Raw genomic sequence first — 22866 nt, forward strand, 5'->3', positions numbered from 1 at the left:
CTCACTTTAGAGTACAAGGACTACATTCTTAATCTATTGCGGTTTTAGCAGTAAAATCAGTGGCTCATTAGCAAACCCATGAGAATATGAAGTCTACTATGTCGGAAATGGCTTAGGTTAGCAAATGGCTTATTGCCAGCTCATTTTACTCAAGAGTTCATTTAAAATATTAGCTCTTTAGATCTGCACTCTGCACTTCCCCAAGGCGCCCGATTTTTTTTTTTGCTTTGTTAAAACTCCCTATATTTCTGAAGAAGTCAGCTGATTTCCCTTACAGCCATATGGCCAAGTAATTTTTGTTTGCTGAGAACCTGCATTAAAGAAATTTAATGGACTGGTAATACATCTTACAAGGCTATTGATATTTTATCAGCAATTAGAATGTGTACCTCTCCTCAATACGCTGATAGTTTGATGTAGCAACCTTAAATGTACCTTTGCTCTTTAGAGGATTGTAATTTTCTTTTAATTTGATCTTGCTTCACATTAGAAATTTAATTGTTAAATACAGAAAAAAGTAGAAACTGAATAGCAGTGCAGTGACTGATGAATTTGACTGAAAATCTAAGCTATATGCATGCTATGCAAAGTTTCATATCAGGTTTAAATCACACCACTCACATTTTAGGTCAGTTTAACAAAATTGTGAACCAATTGTGGGTCTCACTTGCATGTGGTTGGCATTTATATCAGGAGTGTGTGAATTGGAAGTTTCTTCAATGGGATGAATTTTACACCGCACCAGGGGTTGGATGGTGACTTGGGGGCGGCGTAAAATTTGAGCGGGAGGCTCCGGGAGGCCTTCCCGCCCCGCTCCCACCTCCAGTCAACTTTACGGCAGTCGGGCTGGGGGTGGGGGGGAAATGGCCCGCCCGCCTGAGGCCAATCAAGGCCTTTAAGTGGCCATTTAATGGTCACGTAAGGGCCCTCGCCCGCCTCCACGGGTATTTTACCCATGGCGAGTGGGTGTGCTGGGGACGTGAAAGGCTGCCCAGCGATAGCACAGGGTGCCCAATTGAAGGCCGCCCCTGCCTCCCAACCCGCCCCCGGGACCGAAGATGCCCCCCCCTCCCCAAACGACTACCCTTGCCTCGCCGCCCTGACCAATTAACTCCCTGGTGAGGCAAGCCCAACTTACCTGAAATCCTGGCTCCATGGCATCGACTGGGCTGCAGTCTCAGTGCTCCCAGTGGCGCTGCAGGGACTAAGAGCTGCCGGCCCTCTGAATGGCCAGCAGCTCCATTAGGTGGGACTTCCTGCCTCAATAAGGTGGAAGTCCCACCTAAGCCCAATTAAAGGCCTTGGGGGCCGTAAAACTGGACTGGATCCCCAGGCCCGGCGGGGGAGGGATCGCCACCAACTTTTCGGTTGGTTGACGGCTCCCTTCCGACGAGGGTAAAATTCAACCCAAGAATTATATCAGAGCAAGGTTCAAGAGACTGAAATACACAAAGTTCCATTGAAATAAAATGTTGAGCAGCTAGGATAATTACTTTAACTGTACGTTCTGAGTCTAGTAATATTAGTAACATGGTAGAATTCTATTTACATCTCAATGTGAAGAGCTATATGTACATTCCTACATTCCTAAGAGCCATCCGCTATGTTTTTTTGTCTTCACAACCCATTCTGTTATGCAATACTTGATAGGAATCACCAGGAGAAAAAAGGTCATTTGGGGCCACTCTACCTGTCAATGTGCCAGTTTCAATAAATACTGCATTAGCAGTAACAAAGGATACAAATGTTTTTAATGATGCATCAAAGTCAAGGGTTCTTCCCAATTTATAAGTAATGAACCTTTACAAAATGCTGGAGTGACGAACTTGTGGACCTTATGATTGCTGCAATTTGCAAGGTTTTTTCAGAATAGGAATGCCGGCATCTGGCATGACAGTTTCCCACAGAAACAAATAGAAATAAGTCTGCAATAAATCTCAGTTAGTTCCTTCAAAGCAGTTAAAATATGAGTTATTAATACTGGAGGTTAAATTCCTAGAAAACATCTTTGTTATTTCAAGAGCATAGTCAGTTCTGTAGGAACAGCCTATTCAGCACTGCTTAACACAACTCTTATTTGTTGTCCATTTTCACCTTCTCCCTTGAAGAGACTCACTCTGATGATCCCATAGGCTCTTGCACCCCTCAGTATCTTGCTCAATTACCTATTCTTCTTTGAGTCTAAAGAGTGACCGTTAGCAGTCGTTCAGGTATAAGGGGCATAACAGCTGAGCCCAATTCTATTCTCACCAAATGCCCATACATGCACATTTCCAGTAGGAATAATTGGACAGCAAGCAGGAGCAGTTATGTACTTACGGGCCTGAAAAACTCCACCAGTCCTTAGCTAATTTTTTTGCTCCTTAACCTGGGGCTAATTAGTGTCCAGGCTGATTTAAAATTGTTAGCCAACAAATCAAGAGAATAATCCTATATTACAGCAAATTATTTAAAAGGAAAATTAACATTAAAACCAAAGATGCTATTGATCATTCACATCTATGAGAGAAAAAATATTGGGAAATGTAATTGAGCTACTGCATGGGCTACTGTATATGTCCTGGGAGCAATGAAATCAAATAATTATTTTTTTGGTTTGATTTTAGAATGATTTTTATAGATAGGTGACCATCAGTTTCAAATTCTACCTCAAGAATTAGTTCTCAATTTCTACCTCAGCCGCACATCCCATTTCTATTAAGTGATACTGTATTTGATTAAATAAACGTGCACTTGGGGGTCTTAAGCATTATGCTGCCCATTTTCCTTGGTCCATCTTGATGGTCTGGAGAGATTGGGAAGTCAATTTAAGCAAAGTACACCTCAAAATTTAGAATAAGGTAAAGGAAAGAGTTTATGTAATGTAAAAGCTTAAACTGTCATATTCATGCAAAGAAACATGACATTGGACAGAAAGTACTGGAAATATAAAGCATGTTGAAAGAGAAAAGACAGAATCAGATGCAGATGGCATGTGTACATTGAATATTTGAAGTGATTTATGACTTTAACCCCTTATAGGGACTAAACCAAATCAGGAGTACATCCCTATGAATCTCCTTTAATTAAGTTCAAACCAGACAAACTCTTATAGACACTTACTTGGGGCCAAAGAATTGAACTAGCTTTCCCTCAAAGAAAGAAAACTAACAGAGAATATTACCATCTTTCGAATAGCCTATTTTTAATAATTATGGATAAGTCATAAATATCCCAGATATTATAAGGGTCTGGGAAACTCCTTTCATTACGTATCTCTCCATTTAAAGAGACACAGAGAGGGGGTTCTTGTAGTTGCATACAGAATACTATAAGAGACGATTTAGTAACTTTTATATATTTATTAAAGAATTTATCATGCAGTACACTTCTGAAGTGGATAAGTATATCACAATATCAAATATTACTGAGAGATGCAGCACATATTCTTATTTCTAACATAGAATCCAAAAGTTTAACCTTCTAATGTTACAGCAAAATATCTTAGAATATCCATCAAAATTTAAAGTAAACTTTTACCTTAAATCCCCTGAGTAAGGCATGGGGTGAGAAATATTGTTTGAGGAATTCAACACTTCTAGTTTTCACTTCAGAACCTCTCATGTTTATACTGTTTCTAAGGTGTCATATGACCTCTTAGCATATAGGTGCTACCTTTCTGTGTGTGTTTTTCTTGCTTTCAAAATTAACTAACTCTCCACTTAATGTTATCCTGGAAATCCCCTGTTTTTGAAGTTGTGAGCATTTAGTTGGTCAAAATGTTTATAATTGTGTTTACTTGACCTCTAGTTCCTGTAAGTCCATTTTCATTTATTGTTTTATTATCTATAATTGCCTTTTTTATGGTACCTAAAAGCAACCTTTTGAGCCAATTTGTCTGCATCAACAACCCCATAAACTAATTAAGTTTATTGCTACCTCTTACTTCTGTCACACAGGATATTTCAATGTGTGTGTTTATCTTGCAATTCCCTATCAGCAGAAATTCTATTCTGACAGGGACCTTGAAATATTTAACTTCACCTTCTTAAAGGGGAATTTCAGTGAATCCTGAAAATTGACCATTTATTCAATCTTTAATTCAAAAAGGTATAATATATTAACTATGTCTAAATTCTATCTAATCATGCCTATTATACCTGTATTCCATCACATATTAAGTATAACCTATCTGGTTCACTAATGTCCCTTAGGGAAGGAAATCTGCTGTCCTTACCTGGTCTGGCCTACATGTGACTCCAGACCCACAGCAATGTGGTTGACTTTTACATGCCCTCTGAAATGGCCTAGCAAGCCACTCAGTTGTATCTAACCGCTAAAAAGTCAATAAAAAGGAATGAAACTGAAAGGACCACCCGGCATCGACCTAGGCACCGGAAACGACAACGGCAAACCCAGCCCTGTCGACCCTGCAAAGTCCTCCTTACTAACATCTGGGGGCTTGTGCCAAAGTTGGGAGAGCTGTCCCACAGACTAGTCAAGCAAACAGCCTGACATAGTCATACTCACGGAATCATACCTTACACACAATGTCCCAGAAACTGCCATCACCATCCCTGGGTATGTGCTGTCTCACCAGCAGGACAGACCCAGCAGAGGTGGTAGCACAGTAGTATACAGTAGGGAGGGAGTTTCCCTGGGAGTTCTCAACATCGACTCTGGACCCCATGAAGTCTCATGGCATCAGATCAAACATGGACAAGGAAACCTCCTACTGATTACCACCTACCGCCCTTCCTCAGCTGATGAGCCAGTACTCCTCCATGTTGAACACCACTTGGAGGAAGCACAGAGGGTGCCGAGGGCACAAAATGTACTCTGGGTGGGGGACTTCAATGTCCATCACCAAGAGTGGCTCGGTAGCACCATTGCTGACCGAGCTGGCTGAGTCCTAAAGGACATATCTGCTAGACTGGGTATGCGGCAGGTGGTGATGGAACCAATCTTCACATTAAGGAAACCGTCCATCGTGTTAAATGGGATAGGTTTCGAACAGATCTAGCAATGCAAAACTGGGCATCCATGAGGCGCTGTGGGCCATCAGCAGCAGCAGAATTGTACTCAACCACAATCTGTAACCTCATGGCCCGGCATATCCCCCACTCTACCATTACCATCAAGCTAGGAGACCAACCCTGGTTCAATGGAGAGTGCAGGAGGGCATGCCAGGAGCAGCACCAGGCATACCTCAAAATGAGGTGTCAACCTGGTGAAGCTACAACACAGGACTATCTGCGTGCCAAACTACGTAAGCAGCATGCGATAGACAGAGCTAAGCGATCCCATAACCAACGGATCAGATCTAGGCTCTGCAGTCCTGCCACATCCAGCCGGGAATGGTGGTGGACAATTAAACAACTAACTGGAGAAGGTGGCTCCACAAATATCCCCATCCTCAATGATGGGGGAGCCCAGCACATCAGTGCGAAAGATAAGGCTGAAGTATTTGCAACAATCTTCAGCCAGAAGTGCCGAGTTGATGATCCATCTCAGCCTCCTCCTGAAATCTCCAGCATCACAGATACCAGACTTCAGCCACTCGATTCACGCCACGTGATATCAAGAAACGACTGAAGGCACTGGATACTGCAAAAGCTATGGGCCCTGACAATATTCCGGCAATAGTACTGAAGACCTGTGCTCCAGAACTTGCCGTGCCCCTAGCCAAGCTGTTCCAGTACAGCTACAACACTGGCATTTACTCTGTAATGTGGAAAATTGCCCAGGTATGTCCTGTACACAAAAAGCAGGACAAGTTCAACCCGGCCAATTACCACCCCATCAGCCTACTCTCAATCATCAGTAAAGTGATGGAAGGTGTCATCAACAGTGCCATCAAGTGGCACTTGCTTAGCAATAACCTGCTCAGTGATGCTCAGTTTGGGTTCCGCCAGGGCCACTCAGCTCCTGACCTCATTACAGCCTTGGTTCAAACATGGACAAAAGAGTTGAACTCAAGAGGTGAGGTGAGAGTGACTGCCCTTGACATCAAGGCATCATTTGACCGAGAATGGCATCAAGGAGCCCGAGCAAAACTGAGGTCAATGGGAATCAGTGGAAAACCCTCCACTGGCTGGAGTCATACCTAGCACAAAGGAAGATGGTTGTGGTTGTTGGAGGTCAATCATCTGAGCTCCAGGACATCACTGCAGGAGTTCCCCAGTATAGTGTCCTCGGCCCAACCATCTTCAGCTGCTTCAATCATAAGGTTAGAAGTGGGGATGTTTGCTGATGATTGCACAATGTTCAGCACCATTCATGACTCCTCAGATACTGAAGCAGTCTGTGTAGAAATGCAGCAAGACCTGGACAATATCCAGGCTTGGGCTGATAAATGGCAAGTAACATTCGCGCCACACAAGTGCCAGGCAATGACCATCTCCAACAAGAGAGAATCTAACCATCTCCCCTTGACATTCAACAGCATTACCATCGCTGAATCTCCCACTATCAACATCCTAGGGGCTACCATTGACCAGAAACTGAACTGGAGTAGCCATATAAATACCGTGGCTACAAGAGCAGGTCAGAGGCTAGGAATCCTGAGGCGAATAACTCACCTCCTGACTCCTCAAAGCCTGTCCACCATCGACAAGGCACAAGTCAGGAGTGTGATGGAATACTCTCCACTTGCCTGGAAGGGTGCAGCTCCAACAACACTCAAGAAGCTCGACACCATCCAGGACAAAGCAGCCCACTTGATTGGCACCCCATCTACAAACATTCACTCCCTCTACCACCGATGCACAGTGGCAGCAGTGTGTACCATCTACAAGATGTACTGCAGCAATGCACCAAGGCTCCTTAGACAGCACCTTCCAAACCCGCGACCTCTACCAACTAGAAGGACAGGGGCAGCAAATGCATGGGAACACCACCACCTGCAAGTTCCCCTCCAAGTCACATGCCAGCCTGACTTGGAACTATATCGCCGTTCCTTCACTGTCGCTGGGTCAAAATCCTGGAACTCCCTTCCTAACAGCACTGTGGGTACACCTACCCCAAATGCACTGCAGCGATTCAAGAAGGCAGCTCACCACCACCTTCTCAAGGGCAATTAGGGATGGGCAATAAATGCTGGCCTTGCCAGCAATGCCCACATCCCATGAATGAAAAAAAAAATGTTGTTGCCCCTTTTTCATGGGTGTGTTCTCGCTTGATGAAAAGACAGTTGAGCATATGGGGTGACAGCTATGACTCAGTCAGTAACGCTCTTGCCTTTCAGTCAGGAAAGTTATGGGCTTAAGTCCCATTCCAGGACTTGAGCACAAAAATCAAGGCTGCAGTACTGATGGAGTGCTGCACTGTTGGAGGTGCTGCCTTTTGGATGAGATGTTAAACTGAGGCTCTGTCTGCCCTCTCAGGTGGATATAAAAGAACCCATGACACTATTTCGAAGAAGAGCAGGGGTGTTTGCCTTGGTGTCCTGGCTAATATTTTTCCTCAATCAATGTTACAAAAACATATTATTTGGTCGTTAACACATTGCTGTTTGTGGGAGTTTGCTGTGGGCAAATTGGCTGCCATATTTTCTGCATTACAACAGTGACTGCACTTCAAAAAAGTACTTCATTGGCTGTAAAGTGCTTTGAGATGTCCGGTGGTTGTGAAAAATGCTATGAAATGGAAGTCTTTCTTTCTTTGAAATTATGCCAGTAATGGGTTTGTTTGTCAATTGCTTTCCACAGCTAACATTTCGAAGCTCCCAGAAGTACAGGAAACATCATATTCCATGAAGAATATGATCATCTATATTTAATTTTATCCCTGTAACCTTCAATTCTATTTTTGAAGTGATTGATGTCATAGCATTAGATTTTTTTGTTGGGACTTTATTCCACATCTCTTATGCTCTCTGGGGGCGATTTTCTTCTGTATCTTTGTCCTCATCAAGGTGAAGGATGCTAGTAATTGGAAATTGAGCAGATTTCCATTTCAAGCACCCGAAGTCAGCATTAAGCACTTCCAGATCAGGTACAACATGGGTTAGATATTATGCTAGAGTAAAGCTCTCTGCTTTGCCCCAGTAATGTGAGGTAGATTTATGAATTACCACTAATGAACAGGAAAGGATTTCCTTGCCCAGGTTCCCAATATCCACTCTTGGCATGTGAAACTCTACCCTGAGGGTATCAATTCATTAAACAATCTTGTGCCTCAAGCTCATCCCCAGAAAAGTACTTTCTCCAGCTTCATTTTGACATTGCCATTCCTATACTAGCCACCCTTACATGAATGAAATCACAATTTCTGACAAATTAGCAGTGGTCTTATATTGTGGGCCCACACCCATGAGAATCCTGCGTGATAGAATATTACACTCCAGGAACAGACCATTTGGCTCATCAAGTCTGCACCAGCAAAGGTGTGCAAAGGAAAGCCGACCCGAGCCCGAACGCCAGATCCGGAAGTCTGACCCAACTGGACCCAATCCCGAGACAGGTCGTCGGGACCTGTCGGGGTTGGGTTGGGTGGTAGGCCTTTACATCAGTACATGGGTAAAGGCCTGTTACCTGACCCGACTCCGACGAGATCCGACGACATGTGCCAGGTTCGGGTCGGGTCGGGTCGGGCTTCCGGGTCCAGCATTCAGACTCGGGTCGGGTTTCCTTCGCACACCTTTATGCACCAGTGCTTTTCTCCACATGCACTGTCTAATCCATTCCCACTCTCCTGTTAATTGATTATACTTTTGTTCCTATTTGTATCTGATAATAAAAACATACATAATATTTTAAAAATCACTTACCTTCAAGGCCTGTACCCTCAAAGAGAAGGGCATTTTATTTTTCACTTCCCAGACTTAAATGCTGTCTCCAATAGGGGAGTGAATGTGGTCTGGGGAGTGGGGGCAGTGATGGGGAGAGAGTGGGTGGGTGGCAGCTATGTCCTCCAGAAGGCAATATAACTAATATCACTGGGCATATGGCTGTTATACTTACACCAAATCCCACTAAGGCTAGTGAATCAGGAACTTCCAGCTTCAGGTGTTTCCACCATGATTCCATCCTCTCTAAGGCAGGGGACCTTGTTTGGAATGAATGGAATTTCTACCTCACTGAAGGCCTCCTAGATACAAACCAGAAACTGGCACACCCAGATCCCAGTCTATTTTATGAGCCTTATACAGACAACATCCATAGACAGTCCTCTATCCACCATACTAATAACTTCCTTAAACAATTCAACCAGATTAATAAGACCTTATCTACCCTTTATAAATCCATATAGACTCTCTTTAAGTAGCTCACACTTGTCCAAGTGCTCAGTCACTCTTGCGGGGGTGGGGGGGGACACTTTGACATGGGTGAATGAGTGGGATTAGGTGCAGGTAGCGGGTTAAATGGGCAAAAGATGGAGCCTACTGACTTTCGGGCTTAACTGAGGTAGGACAAGAGGTGGCCAGCCAACACAGCTCCACAGCTCCAGCGACCCGGGTTCAATTCCGGGTACTGCCTGTGTGGAGTTTGCAAGTTCTCCCTGTGTCTGCGTGGGTTTCCTCCGGGTGCTCTGGTTTCCTCCCACATGCCAAAGACTTGCAGGTTGATAGGTAAATTGGCCATTAGAAATTGCCCCTAGTATAGGTAGGTGGTAGGGAAAAATATAGGGACAGGTGGGGATGTGGTAGGAATATGGAAATAGTGTAGGATTAGTATAAATGGGTGGTTGATGGTCGGCACAGACTCGGTGGGCCGAAGGGCCTGTTTCAGTGCTGTATCTCTAAACTAAACCTGCTCCCAGGCATTTTAAATATGTTAATGAGGCTAGAAGTTTTAGATTGAACCTGTTTTGAAGGTTTAACTGTGGGAGACCCGGCAGCTTCAGCCAGGTGAGGACAGCTTCAGGAAGCAGTCCTTGTGCACCAGAAGGAGCAGGAGTGCTTCATCCCAGCCCCCCAAACTTTCCCTCCACCACATACAACACCCGCACCCCAGGACCAGACTGCCCCAGATCATGAATCAGACTTTGGAAGGTTATGACTAAAGCAGCTGCAATTTTCTAACCTATTTATTTTAATATCCTGGAATGGAAACCAAAAGGTCCTGGAGAGTTGTCTCTCTTAAGCCCCAATTTCATATCATATCCATTATACCAAAATATATCATTATTTCAATTGTGCGTGATTTAATTTTGGTGAAGTTGACAAACACCCCTTTACTCCTCCCACAAAAACATTAGTGAAAAACTTTACCATAAGTACATTTAGAATAAGGCAAAGGAAAAAAAATTTTGAATGTAAAAGCTTAAAATACCACATCCACACAAATTAACATGATATTGACAAAAAGTGCTGGAAATACATAGCATGTTGGTCAGCATCTGAAAGAGAAAAGACAGAATCAGATGCAGATGGGCATGTGTACATGAAGCATGAGGCATTTTTTCTCTTTATCAAATCTAATATGGTGCTTTGTGGCCAAGATGTGTCACTGTTTGGGAAATGAAGAGGTATAGAGAAGCAAAACAGTAATTTATGCTCTATGTATCAGTTTAGCTCAGGTGATAACATTCTCACCTTTGAGTTACCATGGGTTCAAACCTCATTTATGACAGGAGTACGTACTTTATAATGGCATTTCGCTGTAGTGCTGAGGGGTGCTGCTTTGTCAGAAGTGCTGACTTTTAGATAGACATTAGAACGTGGTGTTGTCTACTTATTGAAAAGGATGCAAAAGATAACAAGGAATGTCATTCATTCATCCATCTAGAAAAACTCCACAATCCTATCATTTTGGCATCTTATTGTTTCTTAAATACTCAATCTGGAAGCCCAATCTAAGTATTGATCAGTTTTCTGCTAAGAAGTGTTGGTGGTCCTAAATATACTCTGTTTGGACAACAACCTACAACAACATCCTACAATTATATAGTGCTTTTAATGTAGTAAAATGCCCCAAGATTCTTCACGGGCATGTAATCAAACAAAATTTGGTACTGAACAACATAAAGAAATAATAGGATAGGTGACCAAAAGCAAGGTCAAAGAGGTAGATTTTAAGGAATGTCTTAAAGGAAGAGAGAAGTAAAGAGGTGGAGAGGTTTAGAGAGGGAATTCCAGAAACCCAGACAGCTGAAGGCACAGCGACCAATGGTGGAGTGAGGAAAAGGATAGACAAGCATATTTAAATGAAATATTAATGACAGGAATATGTTGCCCACCACATTCCTTGCCATTAACAGTTCTATAATACTGGGCATCAGAAATGCTTGGCATTCACCATTATATTTGAATACCCCAGCGGCTACTGCCCACACTCCCTTCCACTCAGTCAAGGTGGTGACCCAATAGTACATCAATTCAAGCCAGAAGCCCTTCACAAAAATTATAATTTGCTTGACAACAGAAGATTTGTCAGGGTGAGAGTAAGGTGAGGCTGGAAGACTGTATCGTCAGATCAGAAAATCTTTGTATATAAATGAGAAAAAATACTTTTCTATGAAAATTATGCCCTTTTAATATTGCATTTTTGCAATCAGTTTTCAGTGAGTGTTATTTTAAAAGAAATGACACTTGCCATTACTATCAGATGACTTCTACAGGCAAGTGGCTATTATATTGCTTCAGAATGTATTCTTGTTGCCAGCAGTGCAATAAGAACATTGTTGCTTATATATGACAAGGGTAGACAGGTAATAGCTGTTTGTAGATCTATTAGAATAAATGTGGAAAATTACACACAGGCTAAATAATATTTTGATGATTCAATACAGTGTCTATGACACATGAAACATTTGGATGCTTACTGTAATTTTTTACTTCCGTATATCTAAATAATACTTTTTTTTGAAGATTGGTCTTATTATCACCATTCCCCAGTCTTTATGTACTTGCTCTTAGAGTCATAGAGTCGTACAGCATTGAAATAGGCCCTTCGGCCCACCGCATCCAAGCCGACCATAATGCCTATCTATACTAATCCCACCTGCCTGCATTAATTCCATATCCCTCTATGCCTTGCTCATTCAAGTACCTGTCCAGATGCCTCTTAAATGTCGCTACTGTTCCTACCTCCACCACCTCCTCAGGCAGCTCATTCCAGATACCCATTTTTCTTTGTGTGAAAAATTTACCCCTTTGATCCCCTTTAAACCTCCTCCCTCTCACCTTAAATCTATGCCCTCTAGTTTTAGTTACCCCTACCATGGGAAACAGACTCTGGCTATCTACCCTACCTATGCCTCTCATAATTTTATATACCTCTATCATATCCCCTCAGCCTCCTTTGCTCCAGGGAAAACAGACCCAACCTATCCAATCTCTCTTTATAACTCAAGCCCTCCAATCCAGGCAACATCCTTGTGAATCTTTTCTGCACCCTCTTTAGCTTAATCACATCTTTCCTGTAGTGCGGCGACCAGAACTGCACACAGTACTCCAAATGCGGCCTAACCAATGTTGTGTACAACTGTAAATTGACATCCCAATTCTTGTACTCATTGCCTCGGCCGATGAAGGCAAGCATGCCATACGCCTTCTTCACCACCCTGTCTACCTGTGTTGCCAATTTCAGGGAACTATGTACTTGCACCCCAAGGTCTCTCTGCTCAACAACACTCCCCAGGGCCCTGCCATTCACTGTATATGTCCTGTCCTGGTTTAACTTCCCAAAATGCATCACTTCACACTTGTCTGCATTAAATTCCATTTGCCAATCTCTTACACACTTTCCCTTTCTCTTCTTCACAAATGTTGTTAAACAGCCTTTGAATCACTTTCACAGTATGTTCCTCACCTGCCTGCAACAACTCTGCAGCTATATTATCCATACCAGGAGGCTTGTTCTTTTCCAAAATATTAATAGAAATCTTCACGTTGTCTTCCAGGAAATCCAGCATCAACTCCCCTCCATTTGTACAGGCCGGTTTCTGCAGAACTTATTCATCTAATATGCTCTGTATATTGTATAAATCTTCAAAATATTCTTTCCACCACTTGTTCCTTGCCTGTTTGCCGTCAATTAGCTGACCATTTTGATCTTTCACTGTAACTATTTTAGTTTGTAATAATCACTTAGCTCTCTTATCTTCAGATACAGCCCTTGTGCTTCTTTTCTTCTGGCATAATCTTCTGCCTCTTTGCACTGGTCATTTATCCACTTGTTCTTATCTCTCTTGGCTTTTAGCTTTATTTCTCTGGCTGACCTGTTGTATTTGGTCCTTGTATTAGGATCTGCTTTTATGCTCACCTTAAGGTTCCTTCATTTTTCACGAAACTCCAGAACTACTCCTGTTATCCATTTATGCTCTTTGACGTTATTTTTTGAGGCCCAATATTCATTCTCCAGTTCTTAATATTCCACTTTTGATGATGTTCCATGGCTCTTCTAGATGCAATTCTTCAGCTAATTGCAGGTGCAATGTTTCTCTCTCAACAACATCTTTGTACTTGTTTCTGGCTTACCAAAATCAATGCTTTATCCTGAGCTCTGTCCATACTCCTTGTGTGGAATGCCCTGGTGGAGCAGGTGGGATGACCATAATCCTGCCTCCAGTTTTGAAATTGCTGCTCTCCGGCAGTTGTCTCTCTGCTGTCAGTCTGACACAGTTGATATTAGATGGTACTGGTCTTGCTCTCTGATTCATTGCTCTACACCATGCCCTTTTTCACGATGTCCTCTTTGACTGTATTACTGTGGCTCCTCCTGGGTCTGCATCCATGGATATTCCCAAATTGTAGCCATCTCACTAGCTTGATGTTCAACTATTACTGCAACAGAGGCACCACAGATAACTCAGAAAAACTCATATTTTCTAATTTCCTTAAGCAATTTCTCTAACCCCTCCTTCATTTCCTTCCACACCTTTTGGACCAAGTGGATTACAACTGCTTCTCTCTGGACCAGAGGCTGGACTTTGTCATTAGGAAGATGCCTATCCTTCATAACGCCATTCTCTTTGTTCTGCAGATAGCTTCTCCTTTTACAGCTGCTAGAGTGAACATGTTATCTCTGCGCATCTGATAATCCAAGGTTCAGGACATGTTTCAGTCCCTGCAGCCCTTTAAGAAAATGGCTGCAGTGTACATCTTCACCCAGGTTCATGTCTATGAAATCGCTATGGTTATGAAAGAAGTCTGACTTTTGCTGGACCAGCACAGATGCACAAAATGATCCTTTGGACCTGGTCAAAGAAGGTGGATATAACTTGTAACAGGGTACTTTATCACTGTATACATGTTCCATCTTTTCAAAGAGAGTTTAATTTCACTTTTAAGCTCTAGTATAGTTGATAGAACTTTAGAAGACTCCTCATTTAACGTATTCATTCTCTAGAGTGTGTTTATTAGGGCTGCAGCATAGTTCACAGAGCTTTGTGACTGATAAAATTTCAAGAATTATGTTAGAAATCATCCCTGATCCAGTCACTGGTCCCACCACACTAGACATGGCTTCTCCTAAAGTACTTCCCTGCTGTTGTATGTTTTAACCTAATCTGTTTTGATGCTTTTGTGGATACCTATATTGTGGCATTTACTGTTCCGCTCTTCATTCAGTCTTCTCCTTGCTTCTGCATTTCCACTAAAAGCTTTGAAGTATGCACCATCCTACTAGCTGTGTCAAAAAAAAACTATGGGACTTCTATTTGGAAACAATATATTTACTCACCTCGGCCCAAAATTCTGATTTCAAGCAAGGCTAATAACAGTAGTCAAATATAATAAAACTACTGAACAAGTTTTGTTTACCACAACCACATACAAATTTTGTTCCCTTAGAAATATTACCCTTGCAACAGATAAAAATGTAACTCACCCAGTTAATGAGAGAAGGGAGGAAAAGTCTCAGAAGATCAGATCTGAACTCTAACATTAGTACAGATTATTCTAAAAAAGTAAGATAAACTAAACATGCTTTTATAAATCAAGAAAGGATTAACCTTGTTTATATCTCACTTTCTCAACTCCAGCTATGCAAGCCTGTACGTAACAAAATGGCATTTACAGTCTCATGGCATCTTTTGAAACTGCAAGCATTATACTGCTCACTGCTAAGAGACACAAGAAAGTCACAGAAATAGCACCTTTCTGTTAGAATTAAATAACATTTATTTTATTCTTGAAATGTGGTTGGCACTAGCCCGGCAGTATTTATTGTTTATCCCTGGTTGCCCAGTGGTTATTAAAAGTTAGCCACATAGTGCAGGACTGAAGTCACATGTAGATCATGCTGGGTAGAAATGGCAGGTTCCCTTCCCTGAAGGACATGAGTGAACCTGTTGGTTTACAATATATCTGGCAACTTTCTTTGTCATTTTTCCCATCCAATGCTAGCCCATGGATTACCAGATTTATTGAATTCAATTTCTCAAATTGCCATAGTGGAGTTTGACCTCATAACTTTTGTGTTGCAAGTACCATAAATACTAGGCTATTGTGGCTTAAAATTGTGTAAGTCAGGGAAAAGCTGCCTGTGACAGTCTCAGTGAAACCTCACTGACTATTATTATGATGCCATTGTCATATATACCTTAATTAAAGCAAAATACTGCGGATGCTGGAAATCGGAAATAAAAACAAGAAATGATGGAAATACTCAGCATCTGTAGAGAGAGAAGCAGAGTTAATGTTTCAGGTCAGTGACCCTTCTTCAGAACTGGCAAATATTAGAAATGTGAAAGGTTATAAGCAAGTAAAGCGGGGCTGGGGCAAGAGATAACAAAGGAGAAGGTGTAAATCGAACAAGGTCACAGAATAACTGACCAGAAGGTCATGGAGCAAAGGCAAACAATATGTTAATAGTGTTTTGAAAGACAAAGCATTAGTACAGATAGGGTGTTAATGGACTGAAAATTGAACAGCCGCAAGTACAAACATAAAAAAAAAGTGGGTAAGCAAACTGAACAAATTAAGATGAAATAAAATAAAATAAAACAAACACAAAAAAATATAAAAAAGGAAAAAGAAAAAATAACTAAAAATAAAAGTTAAATGGGGGGCCTGTCATGCTCTGAAATTAAATCATATATACCTTGCTTGAGATGACAAGTGGCTGTTGAAACAACAAAATCAAATAAATCAAGTGACTCAATTCACATTTGTCACTCTAACTCGATTCACAGAAGTTGTGATTTTAAGGATTTCAAAGAAATAGAAAAGGATTTTTTGTTAGGCTTTGCTTCTTGTGATTTTTTTTTTTACAGTGGGATCTGTAGCCAATACAGATTCTGGCAAATTCACTCACAATTATAGACAGGAAGGAATTAGTACAGCAATCACTTTGCCGCAAACCACTTTTTGTTCCTTTCCCAGCTGGCTTCCAGGGCTTTCTTTTCAGTAGTTGAAATCATGAGGTAAACAAAGGCAAAAAGCACGGAAGGAAAAATAACTGGGCTTGTATCAACAGTGTGACGGAAACACCACATGCCAAATGGAAATATTAATTTCCTCGTATGGAACTTTGCCTGAGACTTTTACTGGACATTATTACAAATAACTTAAAAAAAAAACAGAACACTAGCAGCCAAGATGGCCAAACACATTTGCATATGGAAAAACCAAAGAATCAGACTGGAGACAGATGTGATTACTCAGCCTAGCCAGAACAATGGGGTACTCTCTGATTTACTTATCTGGGATAGCCTTATCAATGGGGGTTGTCAAAAGCCATCGATACCCATTGACTTTGAAAGAGCCAACCCCCACTACCCCCGCAACCATTCCAGAAGATGCTGATTCAAACATAAAAAAGTGGTCACATCATAGAAATTCTTGGGCCACTCTGGAGATGTGTGAGTGGTGACTCAGAAGTCAGTCAGTAACTGAGACCCAGCAAGAAAGCATCTCTCTCTCTATCCCTCTCTCCAGTGCCAGAGAAGCCTCAGCTGCAGTTACTAAGCTTCAAATCTACATATCTTTACAGTCAACAACAAAGGGGACACGGATAAAGCCCTCTTCTGCCTTCCAGAACCAGACAAGCAAGCCCAAACAGTGCACGTGGCCCAGTGAGGACTTCAAGACTACAATTTCAACTAAAGACACTGAGGCTCAGTATTTAAATTCCATTTATTATGGATTTTACTCCAACCTCCCAACTCTGTTTTACCCTGTGTAATGTATTTGTGTGTGTCTGTGCCTCTCGTGTGAATGTAAGTATGGATGTGTCGTTTATTTTCATAATTTTAACCAGTTTAGAGTAATAAGGTTAATAAGCTTACATCTTTCATGTTTAAACTCAAGAAAACCTTTCTGATTGGCTAATTTCCAATTATATTAGAGGAACAGCAGCAAATACTCACTGAGGTGGTAAGTTAAAAAAGATAAGCCCTGTTGCGGTCAAATCAGAGAAGGGGCGAAAGGGGAGCCTGAAACCCCCTTCCTTACCTGGTCGTAACAACAAACACAACCCTGTGCAGTATGCCAGCAGAGAATTCCTTTACCTTAAAAAAATTATAATAGCATCAAAGTGGGACAAAGCATTCCACATACCAGGCAACCTTTACTACAAGTACTTGAAGGCAACTCTTCCCCTCGTGTATTCTTTTGGAGTTAAAACAAACTTGTATTTACAATTCTATACCTTTTACATAGGAAGATTACCATTGTTTGCTACACACGTTTATGATATCATTATAAATAGTGAACCATGAAAATGTTGCTCCAAAGTGACTGCTCAGTAAGAGATGCTGATAATTAATATATGAAGGTGAATTCATCCCATTATGAGATTGTCTTCAAATGGTAGACTGCTTACAGTTTTTTGTGGCACATAGAAACATATTTGAATGGAATTGTTGTGTGCTTGTGGAAGCAGTTTACTATAAAATAAGATGTCATTATTCCTGTTGTGATGCTGAATTCTCAACACAAATGTACCAAACACTGTGAGGATGAATGTTAAGTTGAATGAAAGGTTCTTTATTACAGAATAAACAGAATTACAGGAAAGCTCAAAGATCTAGGTGCTAACTGTTGACTAACTGCTCCAACTTCTATATCACATGTTCGTTTGCATCACTTCCTGTGATGATGTATACTAAACTATTGACATATTCAACAGTATGTTAACTAGTACTCAAGCAGTTAAAGCAATATCACAGAAATTCCTGCCCATAAATCTTTAATCCCCTTTCAGGAGCCATTACATAATTAATCAGGTGTGTGAATCTTGCCAATAATTAATTAATTAAACTCAGCCAACTTCGTACCTATGCTGCCACTGCCCCTTTTATTCCATGGGCTCTAACTTTGCCATCAGGCCTGCTAAGTGGCACTTTATCAAATGCCTTTTGAAAGTTCATGTACATCATCTCAATTGCATTACCCTCATCAACTCTCTCTCTTACTTCATTGAAAAACTTGATAAAATTAGTTAAACATGATTTGCTCTTAACGAATCCATGCTGGCTTTCCTTAATCAATCTACATTTGTCCAAGTGATAACCCGTGACCTCTATCACCTAGAAGGACAAGGGCAGCAGATGCATAGGAACACCACCACCTGCAAGTTCCCCTCCAAGCCACATACCATCCTGACCTGGAACTATATCGCCATTCCTTCACTGTCGCTGGGTCAAAATCCTGGAACTCCCTTCCTATAAGCACTGTTGGTGTACCTACCCCACATGAACTGCAGTGATTCAAAGAGGCAGCTCACCACCACCTTCTCAAGGGCAATTAGGAATGGGCAATAAATGCTGGCGACACCCACATCCCATGAACAAATAAAAAAACTAATTTTGTCCTCTATTATCATTTCTAAAAGCTTTCCCACCACCAAGGTTAAACTGACTGGCTTGTTCACGACTTATCCTTACATCCTTTTGTGAATCAAGGGCGTATAATTTGCAATTCTCCAGTCCTCTGGCAACACCCCCATATCTAAGGAAGATTGGAAGGTTATGGCTAGTGCCTCCGCAATTTACATCCTTGCTTTCTTCTGTATCCTCGAATGCATCTGACCCGGTTTTGGTGACGTATCAAATTTAAGTACAGCCAGCCTTTCTAATACATCCTCTTCATCAATTTCTAGCCCATCCAGTGTCTCAACTACCTCCTTTTTCACTACAACTTTGGCAGCATCTTTTTCCTTTGTAAAGACTATTGCAAAGTAGTAATTGAATACCTCAGCCTTGTTCTCTGCCGCCATGCATAAATCCCCTTTTTGGCCCCTAATCGGTCCTAATCCTCGTGTTACCACCTTTTTATTATTTTTGTGCCTATAGAAGACATTTGGACTCCCTTTTATGTTGGCTGCTGATTTCTTCTCATACTCTCTCTTTGCTGCTCTTATTACTTTTTCCATTTCCTCTCTGAACTTTCTATACTCAGCCTGGTTATGACTTGTATTATCCACCTGACATCTGTCATATACACACTTTTTCTGCTTTGATTCCCATTTACCTGAGACAGATCCGTCTCACCCTTTTGAAATTAGCCCTCCCCCCAATTAATTACTTTCACTGTGGATTTCTCTTTGTCCTCTTCATTGCTAACCTAAACCTGATGATACGATGATTACTGTCCCCTAAATGTTCCCCTACTGACATTTTTTACGATTACGATTATGATTACGATGCCATATTGGATTTGGTACTGGGAAATGAACCCGGCCAGGTGTTAGACTTTGATGTAGGTGAGCACTTTGGTGATAGTGATCACAATTCGGTTAGGTTTACCTTAGCGATGGGCAGGGACAGGTATATACCGCAGGGCAAGAATTATAGCTGGGGGAAAGGAAATTATGATGCGATTAGGCAAGATTTAGGATGCGTAGGATGGGGAAGGAAACTGCAGGGGATGGGAACAATCGAAATGTGGAGCTTATTCAAGGAGCAGCTACTGTGTGTCCTTGATAAGTATGTACCTGTGAGGCAGGGAGGAAGTTGTCGAGCGAGGGAGCCGTGGTTTACTAAAGAAGTTGAAGCGCTTGTCAAGAGGAAGAAGAAGGCTTATGTTAGGATGAGACGTGAAGGCTCAGTTAGGGCGCTTGAGAGCTACAAGCTAGCCAGGAAGGATCTAAAGGGAGAGCTAAGAAGAGCAAGGAGAGGACACGAGAAGTCATTGGCGGATAGGATCAGAGAAAACCCTAAGGCTTTCTATAGGTATATCAGGAATAAAAGAATGACTAGAGTTAGATTAGGGCCAATCAAGGATTGTAGTGGGAAGGTGTGTGTGGAATCAGAGGAGATAGGGGAAGTGTTAAATGAATATTTTGCGGCAGTATTTACAGTAGAGAAAGAAAATGTTGTTGAGGAGAATACTGAGATTCAGGCTACTAGACTAGATGGGATTGAGGTTCACAAGGAGGAGGTGTTATCAATTTTGGAAAGTGTGAAAATAGATAAGTCCCCTGGGCCAGATGGGATTTATCCTAGGATTCTCTGGGAAGCTAGGGAGGAGATTGCAGAGCCTTTGTCCTTGATCTTTATGTCGCCATTGTCGACAGGAATAGTGCCGGAAGACGGGAGGATAGCAAATGTTGTCCCCTTGTTCAAGAAGGGGAGTAGAGACAGCCCTGGTAATTATAGACCTGTGAGCCTTACTTCGGTTGTGGGTAAAATGTTGGAAAAGGTTATAAGAGACAGGATTTATAATCATCTTGAAAAGAATAAGTTCATTAGAGATAGTCAGCACGGTTTTGTGACGGGTAGGTCGTGCCTCACAAACCTTATTGAGTTTTTCGAGAAGGTGACCAAACAGGTGGATGAGGGTAAAGCAGTGGATGTGGTGTATATGGATTTCAGTAAGGCGTTTGATAAGGTTCCCCACGGTAGGCTATTGCAGAAAATACGGAAGTATGGGGTTGAAGGTGATTTAGAGCTTTGGATCAGAAATTGGCTAGCTGAAAGAAGACAGAGGGTGGTGGTTGATGGCAAATGTTCATCCTGGAGTTTAGTTACTAGTGGTGTACCGCAAGGATCTGTTTTGGGGCCATTGCTGTTTGTCATTTTTATAAATGACCTGGAAGAGGGTGTAGAAGGGTGGGTTAGTAAATTTGCAGATGACACTAAGGTCGGTGGAGTTGTGGATAGTGCCGAAGGATGTTGTAGGGTACAGAGGGACATAGATAGGCTGCAGAGCTGGGCTGAGAGATGGCAAATGGAGTTTAATGCGGAAAAGTGTGAGGTGATTCACTTTGGAAGGAGTAACAGGAATGCAGAGTACTGGGCTAATGGGAAGATTCTTGGTAGTGTAGATGAACAGAGAGATCTTGGTGTCCAGGTGCATAAATCCCTGAAAGTTGCTACCCAGGTTAATAGGGCTGTTAAGAAGGCATATGGTGTGTTAGCTTTTATTAGTAGGGGGATCGAGTTTCGGAGCCACGAGGTCATGCTGCAGCTGTACAAAACTCTGGTGAGACCGCACCTGGAGTATTGCGTGCAGTTCTGGTCACCGCATTATAGGAAGGATGTGGAAGCTATGGAAAGGGTGCAGAGGAGACTTACTAGGATGTTGCCTGGTATGGAGGGAAGGTCTTACGAGGAAAGGCTGAGGGACTTGAGGTTGTTTTTGTTGGAGAGAAGGAGGAGGAGAGGTGACTTAATAGAGACATATAAGATAATCAGAGGGTTAGATAGCGTGGATAGTGAGCGTCTTTTTCCTCGGATGGTGATGGCAAACACGAGGGGACATAGCTTCAAGTTGAGGGGTGATAGATATAGGACAGATGTGAGAGGTAGTTTCTTTACTCAGAGAGTAGTAAGGGCGTGGAACGCCCTGCCTGCAGCAGTAGTAGATTCGCCAACTTTAAGGGCATTTAAGTGGTCATTGGATAGACATATGGATGAAAGTGGAATAGTGTAGGTCAGATGGTTTCACAGGTCGGTGCAACATCGAGGGCCGAAGGGCCTGTACTGCACTGTAATGTTCTAATTCGAATTCTAATTTGGTCCACTTGTCCCATCTCATTCCCTGGAACCAGATCCAGCGATGGCCCCTTCCTCATTGGACTGGAAACAGACTGATGTAGTAAATTCTCCTGAACACACTTCAGAAACTCTTGCCAATCTCTGCCCTTCACGCTATTACTATCCCAATATTTATTAAAGTCCCCCATTATAACTACTCTATATATTTTGTGCCTCTTTGTAATTTCCTTGAAAATGTGTTCCTCTATATCTTTCCCACTAGTTGGAGGCCCACAGAATACACCCTGTAGTGTAATGGCATCTCTATTTTTCCTTAGCTCTAACTAAATAGATTATATCCTTGACCCCTCTGTGACATCCTCTCTCTCCAGCACAGTAATATTTTCTTAATTAATACTGCCATCCTTCCTCCTTTCTTTCTTTCCCTGTCTTTCCTGAACATCTTGTATCCAGGAATATTTAGTACCCAGTCCTGCCCTTTTTTGTGCCTGGTCTCCGTTATCACCACAACATCATACTCCTGCATAGCTACCTGCACCTGCAGCTCACTAACCTAATTTACTACACTCCGTGCATTCACATACATGCACTGTAAACCTAATTTAGACATCATTACATTCCCTCTTACGCTGACCTCACCTAATACCCTACTAATTTTTTACTCTCGTATTATCTGATTCTCCCCATTCTTTGTGGACTTTGTTTTTTTTCTCTTATGTAAACTCCTTGTTCTCATCCCCCTGACAAGTTAGTTTGAAATGTCCCCAATAGCACTAGCAATCCATCCCGCTAATCCATTGGTCCAAGCTCTGTTCAGGTGCAACCCATCTTTGCAGGTCTCATGTCCCCAGAAATGGTCCCAACATCCCAAGAATCTAAAGCCCTCCCTCCTGTATCATCTCTCCAGCCACACATTCATCTGCTGTATCCTGTATTCCTATACTCACTGGTGGTGTCACTGGGGGTAATCTGGAGATTACTACCTCTGAGGTTCTGCTGGCTTGGTTCATTCCTAGCTTTCTAAAATATGCCTGCAGGACCTTATTTGTCTTTCTCCCT

The 22866-nt window shown here is 42.0% G+C and overlaps 1 protein-coding gene across 6 annotated transcripts in view; it reads left to right on the forward strand.

Moving 5' to 3' along the window:
- LOC137384696 (BTB/POZ domain-containing protein KCTD8-like) overlaps positions 1–22866 on the forward strand; it is a 352009-nt gene that overhangs the window by 222491 nt on the left and 106652 nt on the right. The window contains exon 3 of one of the 6 annotated variants that reach the window (XM_068059280.1): positions 19834–19839. The exons of the other annotated variants lie outside the window; for them this stretch is intronic. Within the exon in view, the coding sequence (XP_067915381.1) occupies positions 19834–19839 (6 nt within the window). The remainder of the gene's footprint in view (positions 1–19833; positions 19840–22866) is intronic. 6 annotated transcript variants of the gene reach the window in all.

The sequence above is a fragment of the Heterodontus francisci genome, chromosome 1 (genome assembly GCF_036365525.1).
Source record: "Heterodontus francisci isolate sHetFra1 chromosome 1, sHetFra1.hap1, whole genome shotgun sequence".
In the NCBI taxonomy this organism is placed as follows: domain Eukaryota; kingdom Metazoa; phylum Chordata; class Chondrichthyes; order Heterodontiformes; family Heterodontidae; genus Heterodontus; species Heterodontus francisci.